At 39.5% G+C, this 13,170-nt stretch overlaps 1 protein-coding gene across 1 annotated transcript in view; it reads right to left on the bottom strand.

Moving 5' to 3' along the window:
- Positions 1–13,170, bottom strand: part of MAST4 (microtubule associated serine/threonine kinase family member 4) — a gene marked incomplete at its 3' end in the record, with an annotated part of 472,864 nt that overhangs the window by 35,049 nt on the left and 424,645 nt on the right. Inside the window, exon 7 of the mRNA XM_072745280.1 lies at positions 11,557–11,645. Within this exon, the coding sequence (XP_072601381.1) occupies positions 11,557–11,645 (89 nt within the window). The remainder of the gene's footprint in view (positions 1–11,556; positions 11,646–13,170) is intronic.

The raw sequence follows: 13,170 nt of genomic DNA, 5'->3' as shown, positions 1-13,170 counted from the left end.
TGACTTTGCTTGTATGTGTGCTCTTCTAAATTTTTTCCACCTCTCTCTTCCTGCGTGTAGGAATACCAAATCTGCTATCAACTCCAATGCATGAGTGTTGACGGGCTCTCCTTCCCCACCGCTGAAGCCTCTAAACTGGTGATGGTTGCCACAGTATACGCACACCTTAACATTTCGTGACAAGCTCTGTAATTACCCACTGTTACCCCTAAGATAGAAGTGTACAGCTTGAAAAGCCTGCAATTTGCATGGCTTTCTGGAGAAGTACTCACCCATTGATGTAATAAATACAAAAAAAAAAATCTGCATTAAAGCATCATTAAAGCTGAAATTGTAATTATACCAGAGTCAGGAAGTTCAAATACAGAGATGGCATTACTGTGCATATTTAAGAAAATGCTCTTTAGCATAGGTACTTGAATTTAAAATATAGACTTAGAAACTTCCCTTACTTGAGGTTGCCAACTAGGTGCAGGCCACTAGGTTACAGTGAGCACCTAGCCTTCTAAACAAGGGTGCTGGCACTGAATGCAGGCAGCTGGTGGATCCCGTACTAATGGGACCCCTGCCTCACATTCCTCCATTTCTACGGAACCGTCTGTGATACAAATCCAGACACTCTCCCCAGCTAACGGGCTGAAGAAGACAGTCTACACATACACACAGCTAGGGATTTCTAACTTAAGGTCGGAGATAATTTGGGGTTATGCTGGTGACAAGGGTGCCAGAAGCACCGTAGTACAAGAAAAATCAAAGTCACTGTGATAATCACCAAAGCTGTGTTCAGTCTGAGACCATCAAGCTCTGAAAATCTTGAGGGTGAGGAGAGCAGGGAGTCAAGCAAGGATTTTAAATACACCTTTTTTAGCTTTTTATGTTCTAGGTGATCATTTACTTACCATCTGTATTAACATAAAAGCCACCCGAAACATAAGCTTCTTTTTCAAAAAAGAATCTTTTTAGCCAATATGAATATATAAACTTCTAGACATTTGAAGACCTAATGACACATATTGTTTATCTATTTTCTAACAGTAAAATATGTAATTATCACACCGTGCGAGATTTAAGTCCTAAAATGTCTAACCCAAAAGTTAACAGTCAATAAGCCATTATTTTCATTTCTAATTGTTTTATAAAATATGAAATTTAAAAAGATTTTTCTACCTCACTAACTTTCAAAGAAACCAGGCTATTTTGAGACTGTTGTTTCTCAAGAATCCTCTCCCTTCTCAAATTTGCAAAAATCTCTTTTTCTCATAGCGAAAATAACTTCATGAATTTCCAATGTCTATTTTCCACAGTTCAGATTTCCTTAATTTTGGTGAAACACTGCCTTGTTTGACTGCTCTGTGGATTCAGGAGATGGGACAGCACCTTAGCATCCAAACCACCAAACAGTTATGAAAGGCAGGAGCTCCCTCTCGGCTTTTAACAATGATTGCAACAGATCACATTATGGACAAGGTAAGTGAAAGATTTGTTAAAGCTACTTTCAAATTAAAGTTACTAAGATAATGCACTAAAATCTGCGGGGCTTTCTAAGTAATACGATATTTCAGAGGACTTTCTCTTTGGGGGAAACAAATGTTGCCATAGACCCCAGAGAGTACGCTGCATTTTTGGTCATGAGGGTAAAATGAAGCTCTGTGCATTTCTTTATGAACAGTTATTTATTCTTTGAATAAATATTTGTTAAGTGCCTGGTGGAGACTTAGGACTTGCTATTAAAACTTAACCACTCCCTCTTTCTGGGCTCTCTGTCTCCTCCTGAATTCTGAGATACTACATTCTCCGCTTTCCCTCCTGCCTCTCTGGTTGCTGCCTCCCAGTTCCCTGCTGGCGACTTGGCCTCTCAGGACGTCTAAATGTTGGCATTATAGACTCAGCACCCCCACTCAGCCAGGTTCGGTCTTCTTTTCAGTCCACAACACTTTCCCTCACTGATTTCATTCCCTCCCAAGGTTTTAAACACCATTAATTAATGAATGAATGTCTTCCAAACTAGTATCACTGGCACTGACTCAACCTCTGAGTTTCAGATCCATAAAACAATTGTTTCTTTAGGTCACTGAACTGTATCATGGACTTTTAAAACCTAGTATGCAGCAAAGTGAACTCTTCAGCATTACCTCAGATCTGCTCTTTTTGCCCCATCTCGAGAAATGCCCTTCCATCCATCGATTTCCTCAGCAAGACACCTGCACACCATCTTTGATCAATTCTCTCATCCCACATCTAACATACCACTAAATACTGTCAATTTTAACTTCGAAAATAGGCAATTAAGATCCAACTAGTACTTTAGCAACTTAACCGAGCCGAAGAAAATTCAGTTAATGCATAATCTAAAAAAAGTTATAAAATTTCAATTTAAAAAATGAAGAGCCGTCCCCAATGGATGACAGAGTCAAACCTTCCTGAGGAGCTGCCATCTTCTATAAACAACATAAAAAAAAAACTATTATCACTTTTTGTTAATACAGGGGAGATTTAAAATAAATTTAAAAGGCAGCTTCCCCAAAGCTTCCATTTATAACTGAAGGAGAGAATAAAAAGTTAAATCAAAGGCCATTCAGATTAAAGTCTACATTTAGAGTTTCAGGATACATGAAAGATGTTAATTGTTAAATTAATATTAGGAAAAGATTACATATACACATTAGAGTCTTCTCAAAGGACTAAAATGACAAATTGAAGTCACAAGGCAGATGATCTGCATGAAGGAATTAAGTTCTAAGGATGCTGGTATATACCCCCGATGAGTGATTCAACACAAAGCAATATCCAACACTAGGAAAATACACTGACTGACGTCAGTCCACCTGATTTTATCATACTTTTCCTTAAGCAGGAAGGGAAGTATGTGTCATTACTCAAGCCAACAATTGGCAATTACACAAGGGCTAAGAATTAAAATATAGAACTCTGAATGTAGCATGGAATAAGAAGGGTAGTATTCTCTATAATTCAGAGAACCTGATTTAGGAAATACCTGATGTCATCGAATAGATGCATTGTGAAATTATACAGCGTGGACAAACACACTAGATTAGGAAATCTGGTCTTGGGCCCTTTGAAGATTTTAATCAAACCAGATGATTCCAGGGTGATGTTTTACTTGACCAAGTTTATCCACATGATTTGCTGATCTTAAGCTCCATAAAATGAAATTCTGAGGACATCAGAAGCTCCAGACTGAACACAAAGTTTTACAAGTTTAAGTTGGTATAACTGAGATCTGCTTATAACTATGAAAAAAAAAGACCACAGGTGACCGTATCAGAGATTCCTCGAGAAAAAAAAGTCTCTATCATTTTAAAGAAAGACTGGTTATACAAGGCATCATAGAACAACTTCCATTAGGGGTCACAATCAATTTGTCATGGCCCTGTGGGGACATGATCTTGCTCTGGGCTATTCCCCAAATATAAAGAAGCAAGGGAACCATTTGTCTCCTACCATCATGTCTATAAGGCTGAAGGATATGAATGCTGAATGAAAATTTTTGCTAAAGATCTACAAAGCCAATTTAACCAATTTGGCAAATATCATTTCAGGTATGAAAAATCTGCTGAAGGCTTTTGAATGACAGTTATAAAATAAATGAAAAAGACGTACTATCACACTCAGGGCTATGTCTCTAGTCTCACTTTATCTCATTTTTCACTGATACCCAAAGGTCACTAATCTCTAAGTTGTTCCCACCAGTAAGCTAAAACTCACAAGAAACAGCTTTCCCTCCGTGTGCAACATACAAACCTGGTACCACGAACACTGGAGAAGAAACACATAAGCATGTTCAGAAAAGCTCCTGTTGCTCAAAACCTCACTCACTGCTTGGGAAAACCATCACCCTATACAACAGATGAAGAGTATGAGAAGGTAAGGAAACATGTGACTGATACTGAACTTACCAAGCATGAAGAGAGCAGGAGAAAACAGTGAGGTCGGAGCAGACCATTCTTAGAGCAAGATCAGCCTTGTTAGAAAAAATGAAACTATAGCAACTAGACACAAGGACAACAAAAGTGAAAGAAATCAGAAGGAAATAGACTAGACCACAAAAAAAAGTAAAAGTAAGAAAACAAAAAAAAACCTCACATTACTCAGAAAGCACCATTAAAAAAATTCAAATGGCAAATCAGAAATGAGTATCAGTGACATGACACAAGATTAATAAAACATATACATTAAAAGTACTAAGATATTCACCTCACACTTTAGAATGGCTATTGTCAAAAGAGGTCCTGAGTAGTGGTGAGGATGTGGAAAAAAGGGAACCCCTGTGCACTGCTGGTAGGAATGTAAATTGGTGCAGCCATTATGGAGAACAGGATGGAGGTTCCTCAAAAAAATAATATTAGAAATAGCATATGATCCAGCAATTCCACTCCTGGGTGTATATTTGAAGGAAACAAAGCCATCCTCTCAAGAAGATGTACGCAGCCCATATTCACTGCAGCATTATTTATAATAGCTAAAACACAGAAATGCCCTAAGTAACCATCAAGAGACAAACGTATAAAGAAAATGTATAAAGAAAAAGACAAATGTATAAAGAAAGTGTATGTGAATACCAATCAGCCATAAAAAGAGAAGGAAATTCTGCATGAGCAACACGGATGGGTCACGAGGAGATTATACTAAGTGAAATAAGGCAAACAGAGAAATACAAAAGGACCATCTTCCAACCATAAGATAAGTTCTGGAATGTAATGTGAACTAAAGTCACTTTGCTGTACAATACTGTATTGTATATTTAAAGGTGCCAAAAGAGTAAATCCTAAAAGTTCTCATCACAGGGGGGAAAAAAAAACGTGTCACCTACATGAGATGATAGATGTTCACTAAAGTTATCTCCCAATATATATAAAAATATCAAACCACTATGTCGTACATTTTAAACTAATCCATGTCAATCATATCTCAGTAAAATTGGAAAAAATTATTATGATATTGTGTTTGGCTTATATTATCGATTGGACCTAAAACTCTACACCATGAGCACCGGCAAGGGCGCACTTACTATAGAAAGTCTCAACATAATGCGTAGCAATCCCACGTATACGCATACAGACGCGCACAAGCACACACAAGTACAGGAAAAAAGGACAAGAAATACAATAAAATGTGAGCAGGGGTTGTCTCTGAGTAGTGGGTTTGGAGGAGATTCCTATTTTTCATGTCATTTTTCCTATATTCTACATACTTAATCAGTTTTCACTGTTATAATATCACATTTTATTTTTTAACCATACCAGGTTGCAGGATCAGAGTCACAGAGATGCGGCCTATAAAATTTATGAGATTTACCATTTCTTTAAAATGGCACAGAGTCACGTGGGGTACTGGCGAGCCAATTAAGGACTTGGTTGGCACCCACGACGCAAATTTCAGGTTTTACTAAGATCCCTTATTGCCCGGCTACACACCTTCCACGCTTGGGGTTCCCACTTGTGCACGGTGTGGTGGCACGAAGCTGCTCGCCAACCTGGGGGATGCTCTCAGGGGCACGGCTGGCACCCTGGCACGCTCGCGCCCCCCCTTCTATCCCAGACTATCTTCTCTGACCTCTGCTCCACGGTGTGTCTTTCCTTGCCCGTCTCTATCTCATTGCCGGGCTGCTAACCCCCAGCTCTTTGCATCAGCAACGCGTGTCCGCAAAAACCACCGCCCGTGCCCCCATCGGCTCCAGTGTCACGTGTGATGAACGAGAACCCCCGCAGCGCAGATGCACGCGGGGCACATGGTAAGTGGGGACGCCGGTTCCCACATGGGGCTCAAAAAGAGGCTCCCGGAACGAGGCCCAGAGAAGAAGGACCTCACAGTTTTCTGAACTAAGAAAACCTGTGCTGCAAAAAAATCCACGGTATCTCATGGTTTCTCCTGTAATGTGTGAACTGGGTTGGGTTCTTTAGGCCCACGGCCCCCGGGCCCCCAGGAGGTGGGGAGGAAGCGGGGTGACAGGCGGTGCACCACCGTGTGTGCTCCTTCACAAGAGTGGGAAATGAGCTGTTGGCTGGGCTGCCCCACTCCCAGGTGCCCAGCCCGACACTGTTCTGCAGGTTTTGAGTTTCTACTTGGAAGAGCAGCTCTGCAGCTCTCGGATTATTTCCGTCTCCAGGGGCCTCCTCTAGTTGAGTTAGAGCTTTGAAGAGGGGCTTGGTGAACAGGGCGGGGGCAAAAACGGTGGTGACTCATCCTTCCGAAATGAGGCACCTTTACTACTATAAAGTAATTTATGAAACTTTCCCCAACAACATACTAATCTAACCTTAGGGATATTTCCTGCCTTTAATAATGCCTGGCATTGCCCAATGGGAACGTGAGACGCCTTTTCATCTTTCCTTCCCGAAACATTCTTACAAATGAATTGGAACAGTCACCTGCAAACTCCCAGTAAAAACAACTTTTGAAGACACAAGAGGTTAGGTATTTCGGAAGGGGGCAACATTTGCTCTTAGGACTTAAAAGCCTGGAGTCACTACCCAATCAGATAAGCCTTTTCAAAGAAAAAATGTGCTCTGGCTGAGGGTAGAGAAGTTAGAGATCTGAAGCCTGGGAATGACTGGCTGTGCTCTGCTGGATGGTCAGGATGAGATAGGGATCTGTTCCTACACTGGCACTGCATCTGAATCTGTTCACAACCTACAGGAGCTTTGAAGGAGATTTTTTTCCTAGTCTCCACATAAGAGCCCAGCCCAACTAACACTCTGATTGTGGTCTTAATGATATCCTAAGCAGAAACACTAGGTGAGGGTTCCTAGGGAGCTAGTAACTTGTGCTTTTCCATCTTTCTTTGATTTTTGCCTTCGGATACCTGGAGAAGCCCCTGAGTTCAAGTCAAGGGTACCCGGACTTAGGCCCTTTAGAGCCTAAAATGTAAAAAAATGGGTATTGTTTTTAGCCCCTGTATCTTTGGTAATTTATTACACAACAGAAAACTAAGGTGGGTATTTTGTTGCTGTTGTTGTTTTCTTTATGGATTTATTTTTAGAGCCTTATTTTATTATAAAACCACTATATGCTAATTTCCCTACCTTCCTATTCCCCAAAGATAAACAATGCTAAGCTTCTCCTTCCAAAATTTTCCTATGAATATGCATGATATGCAAAGTGTGCTTAAACGTATATATGCAGTCTAAAAAACACACACAATATGCACAATGTATTTTTTCACTTAATTGTCTATCTTGGGCATCAATTTAATAACAAAACATGAAAGTCTATCTCACTCTTTGTAACAACCCCATGCAGTGCTGGATTGTAGGTCTGAATCATTTTCTATGAAACGGAAACTGGTTCCCTACTGAAGGACACATTAAATGATAAAGAGGTAACAACTTAACTTTCCATTTGCTATTTACAAGTAGCTAGACTTGTTATTTTCGGCTATTTTGTGAGAATCTCAGTAGATCAATTCCTAGAGATGAATTTGCTGGGCCAAAGGGCAAAGGCAGTTGAAATGTAACCAACAGTGCAAACCAACCCAAATGGATGCATCAGTTCGCGTTGACACCTACGTCATGTGGCAGGGCCTGCTTCTGCACAACCTTGCGGTCACTGGGTTCTGTCAATGTTATAAAATTTTTGACAATGTGCTAGGTGAATGATACTCCATTATTCTGGCTCACATTTCTCTTATGACTGAGGTGAATCATGATCTCATATTTTTGGGGGGGACGGTTTGACTTTTTTTCTAGGATATGCCCTTTACATCTTCTGCGCATTTTTTTCCTGGTACACTGACCATTTTCATGTCAATTTAAACAAGCTCTATGTGTAAGGCAATCAGATATTTATTATGGGCTTAAAAATATTTCTCACACTTTATTTTCTTTGGGTTTTCTTTACTACAGAGAAATTTTCATGTTAGAAGAGATACACCAGTCTTTTCCTTTGGGGCTTCTGGATTAAATTTCATGCTTAGAATCTTCCTGGAACTAGGAGCCTGTGATTTTCTACCTTTCTTTTTTTTAATGGGGCTCTTATTCACTATTCTTTTTGGAGTCCCTGGCTCTCAACAAACACTATTTTATTTGTAGAGATAAGCTCCAGAACACTATGCCAGTATCTCTTTTTCCTTGGAGCACTATTTACACATCTACACAAATAAATTCACGTTCTCATCTCCACAATGCATTTGATAGGTATTAATTCATGTGTCCGCGATGAGTGGCCTGATTCACATAATCCCAGCCTAAAAAAAAAAACAATAGAAAGTCTAACTTTATCTTTTGGGTCAGAAAGTGCTGAGAGGTGGTAGTTTTTCTCTCTCTTGTTTTTCATAAAGACATTTAGGGATTCTCACCTGGCATCCTGTGTATCAAACACATGACACAGAGGACAGCAATGGGAAGCAAGAGGTGATGAGGCATGGAGAGAAGGTAGGCATTCACCTCACCGAGACATGAGGACTGGTCTTTATTTAATTTTCATCTTCTCCTTCATTATATGTAATTAGGAAACTACGAGACTACAATAAATGCCATTTCTCACAAAAAGGTCTGAGAGTCCTATAGGTTCTGAGCAAATAAAAACCTGCTGGGTCTAACAGCCTAAAGGAAACAGAACCCGAAAGACAGGCTTCTCTCAGCCCACTCCTCTGATTAAACACTAAAAATATGTTTGGAGAGAAAAGAATTCAAGTCTACGTAGAATGAAAGAAAAATAATTAAGAGGATCATTAAAGTCTTCGCTACATTTTCTCTATTCTCAATATTAGCACTGAAGAAAACCACAGCAATAAAAGCCTAATCAACAGGCACATAAATGAGGGTACAACGACTACAGAGCACTACAAAGAGAAGTAGGATTAAAGTTTTTAATCACTGATGAATTACATGTAGGAAATAAAATTCATGATACACTTAGCACTTGTATATACTGTTGAGTGCTTTGCAAGGTGAATGTAAACGTACAATTCCAGGGGCGACTGGGTAGCTCCACTGGTTGAGTATCCAAGTCTTGATGTCAGCTCAGGTCAAGATCTCAGGGTCATGAGACTGAGCCCCATGTCATACCCTGCACTGGGCATTTAGTCTGATTGAGATTCTCTCTCTCCCTCTCTCTCTTTCTCTAACCCCATCCTTGCACGTGCATGTGCACACTCTCTCTAAAATAAAGTAAAATAAAATACTGCAACTCTTAAAAAAAAAAGATAAAAAAAAGATAGAACTCCAGTCCCCAAATAAGTATTTGGCCTTGCTTGCCCCTATATGTCACTTTTTACTGTTCTGATGATAATGTAATACAAATCTCCACAGTATAAATGGTATTAATAGAAACAGCCAGGTGCCCATCCATCAGCTGTGGAAATCCAGTGGCTCACCCCTCTCCCCAGTGGTATCTCCCTCACACCTTCTCAGAGGTAACTACTGCCATGAAATTGGTCTTTAAAATTATCATGTTTTCCTTCAGACTCTTATGAGAAATGTATATACATATTTATGGGCACACTCATGTATCCCTAAACAAAATATTCTTTGGAGCCTCATGCTAACCTTACATGAATGGTTTCAGTAATCTTCTTTTGCAACCTGGCTTTTGCTTACAACACTCTCACTGAGTTGCATCCGTGTGGATACATGTGCGCTAGTACATTTGTGTTCTATGCTCTGTGGCTATGCCACAACTCATTTACCCCTTTTTCAATCGATAGCTACTGAGGTGACTTCAGATGTTTAGCTATTACAATGCTGCTATGAACATTCTAGAACATGCCTTCTTGTATATATGTGCATGAATTTCTCTGAAATTCTACTTGAGAGTGCCATTTCTGGGCTTCGGCAGTCTTGCTGTACTATCACAATTTTATCAATTAGTGCTTTTTACCTTTTTTACTTTGCCATCTTTTATTTATTACTAAAGAGAAAATAAGATTTCATTCCAGAGGGGCAACTACCACTCTCGCTCCTTTCTTCTCCCCAAATGTGTTACAGGTAACTCCCACTCAACTTGAAAGCCAACAGCTGAGCAAAAGGATTGCCTTCAGAGAAAGAGTCACAGCCCTACTTTTAAATAGGAAATGAGTATCATTGGAAAGCCCATCAGGATTAGAGTTTCCACCAGAGTCAATGACTTAGGGCTTACTCACTCATCCTTCCCACTCATCATCCTTCACAATCCTCAAGACAGCTCCCTAAAACATAGATCCTCCTCCAAATCCTGGAGAGACAATCAAAATAAAAATTCCTCATGCTCTCTTAATTTTCATCTCTCTTTCCACCTTCATATTCTCTTACAATCCAACACCCACCCACCCAAGGCACACTAGTAATTCCTCTTTTCTCACCCTATTTCTACCAGCCCAAGGCAAGTCTTGCCTGGGTTTCACCATCCTGATTAAGTGGCTCCTTTGAACTCTCTCATGTTTTCCTGGTTGGAATGAACCCTTCTCTCTTCCTTGCATCATCATGGACATAACTTAAAAACAAACAAACAAAGAAAACCCCCCAACATACAAAGCAATCTTCAGTACAGTTTTTCTAATACAGCTGTACCTTCCTTATAATTAGTACTTGAGGCCTAGGGCTCATATTTAAATCCACTGTCCCTATAAGGATTGTAGATGTAATAAGTAAGTTATATATGCCACTGCCAGGCAAAACTTGAGATAAACTCTTGCACACATACTAGAGAAGACACATTCTAGTGTGCTCATAGCAGCATTATTTGTAATGTAAGTAATGGGTAAGTTCAACTTTAGGAGAATAAATGCTAAATGGTTCTGATGGAGGCTAAGACATGTGGCCTCAAAATACAGCATCCTGACCAACAGTATTTTAAGGTGAAGAAATAGGAGAAATGGCATGTGCAGAAAGGGTCTTTGGATCTGCGCCTAACGCACATCATCAAGTCCCCAAGTAAGAGGTGTCCTCCCTGAACTTGGAGGAAGGAGCATCCTTATTTCTGAGAACAAGGGACACAGAAGGCTGTGATTGTAGAGCCTTTGCTCAATTTGCCCCAGTTTACTAGAGTTAGCTTGTTTCTGTCCTGTCCTGTCTTTGCACAACTTTTCACTCTTCATCAAACCTAGCATTAATGCACTCAGGCTAACCATTTCCTTGGGTCTTCATTTTCTTATGAAGGCTCCTGTGACACAGAAATCTTCTTTTAAATCAATGTGTTTGCTCTTCTCTTGTTAATCTGTCTTTGGTTATGAGGGTTCCCAGTTGAGAACTTAGAAGGGTAGGGAAAAAGACAGATTTCCTCTCCCAGAGTTCTTAACACTGATCCTCTTCATGTGAACAAATACATCTGTACTCCCCAAAGATTATCCCAACATGGAAACATGTCTTGCATCATCCACAAATTCAGAAATGGAGAAGTAAATAACCAAAAAAAGGATTCCATCTAAAAAGAAATTCTCAATTTCAGAGTTCAAATACTCTGAAAGAGAGGATGAGGTTTGGGCTAACTTATCAGAAAGAACAACATACTGATAAAACCACAGGAAAACCAAGATAGAAAGTGAAATTTCAGAAGGCCTGAAGTATTTTAAGAACCAGCAAAAAGAAGTAAAACACAACTCAAGAAAGGGTAAGTAATTACCTGCATGAGCAGAGAGAGGTGAGTGTGGTCGAGGCAATGCTGGTGACTGTCCATTACCTATCAAGCTTTTCCGGTTGCTTGTTCGGCAACTGTCAAAAGGAAAGACAAAATCAAAGTTTTAAAAAGCAAATATAACATCAGTAATGTCCAGGTACATTCAACATACACATACACTAGAGGTTGAGCAACCTATCTGCTCACGCTGTTGCTTAAATTTTTGCAAGTTAATAGGCACTCACTAATGTTGGAGGGGTGGCTGCCTCTTGAATATTAGAAAATATAATGTATTCATTTACCATATCATCAATATTCCTCACCACCAGTGAAGTTATAATCAAATGCCTTCTTTCCACTCCTGACTGCAAATAGGTGACATGCTATACACCCAAGTGATAAATTAAGGATTCAAATCAGCAAACCACAGGTAGCATCTCTGTTGACACGAAATCTCTAATACAAAATTACATGCAATGAAGCGCAATGCCATTCATCTTACAATGATGCACTAATTAAAAATCTAATTATTTAGGCAAATTTCCTATTTGTGCCTTTTGTCAATAGAACAGCCGATGCCTAAGATGCATTTCACTACAGATTCATTTTTCATCTTGTATACTCCATTTAAATTCCTCATTAAGGTAAATATTTTGGAATCATAAAAACAGATTCCAGTTAGTATTAAAATAATAGCAAAAGCCCTTTGCCAGAGGCACACTACTTACACTGTTTTTATCCTGGGTGTCTACTCAACAGAAACAAACTGCTATGTATGGGCATTGGGCAACTATGTTTTCCTGTTTCTGCCAGGACAAAGTTATAAAATGTCTATTTAGATTTTAAAGTAACTCTTACAAGCAGCAAAGAATAAGATAAATGCAAAACTGGTTGATGATAAGGCGAATATTATCTCCCTTTCATCTACTTTTCCTTCGGAGGAAGAGGCAAGATGAAAGAAGAATAAGGGTCCTCATTTCATGTGGTCCCCCAAATTTAGCTAGATAACTTTCAAACCATCATGAACACCTATGAATCCACCTTGAGATGTAAAGAAAGAACAGTTGGGGAGCTGCAGATAGAAAAGTGCTTGCTTCTTGCAAGAGAGGTGCGGACTCCAGGAACAAAGGTCTCACAGGGCAAATAGCTCACACGGAGGCTGGCCACCTGGCAAGGGGTGGGACATCCCCACCCAGGCACAGACACCTGAGAATCAGGGCAGCAGGCCCCTCCCCCATAGGAACTGCTGGAAGTTTAAACTTGGGAACAGCAAGTTTACTAACCAAGCAGCACTGGAAAGCTCCAGGACTGAAGGAAAATAGTATATAGAACTTGAAGTTTTGTTCTTGTGATTCGTTTATCTTTCAAGATAAAAATTTCCAATTTTCTTTCTTTTTTCCTGTCTTAACTACAATATTGTATCAATTACTCTTTTCTAAGTTTTTTCCTTCTTTCGTATTTTTACAATTACGTGTCATAGATATATTCTTCATTTTTTGGCTTCCTTTCAATGTATTGCATTTAACTTTTGTTGATATGTAAGTTTTGGGGTTTGTTTTGTTTTCTAATTTTTAAATTTAGTACATTCTAACACGCAGACCAAAATATACTCAGTACCAA

This window comes from Vulpes vulpes, chromosome 2 (genome assembly GCF_048418805.1).
Source record: "Vulpes vulpes isolate BD-2025 chromosome 2, VulVul3, whole genome shotgun sequence".
Classification (NCBI taxonomy): domain Eukaryota; kingdom Metazoa; phylum Chordata; class Mammalia; order Carnivora; family Canidae; genus Vulpes; species Vulpes vulpes.
This window is presented reverse-complemented; position numbering and strand designations above follow the sequence as displayed.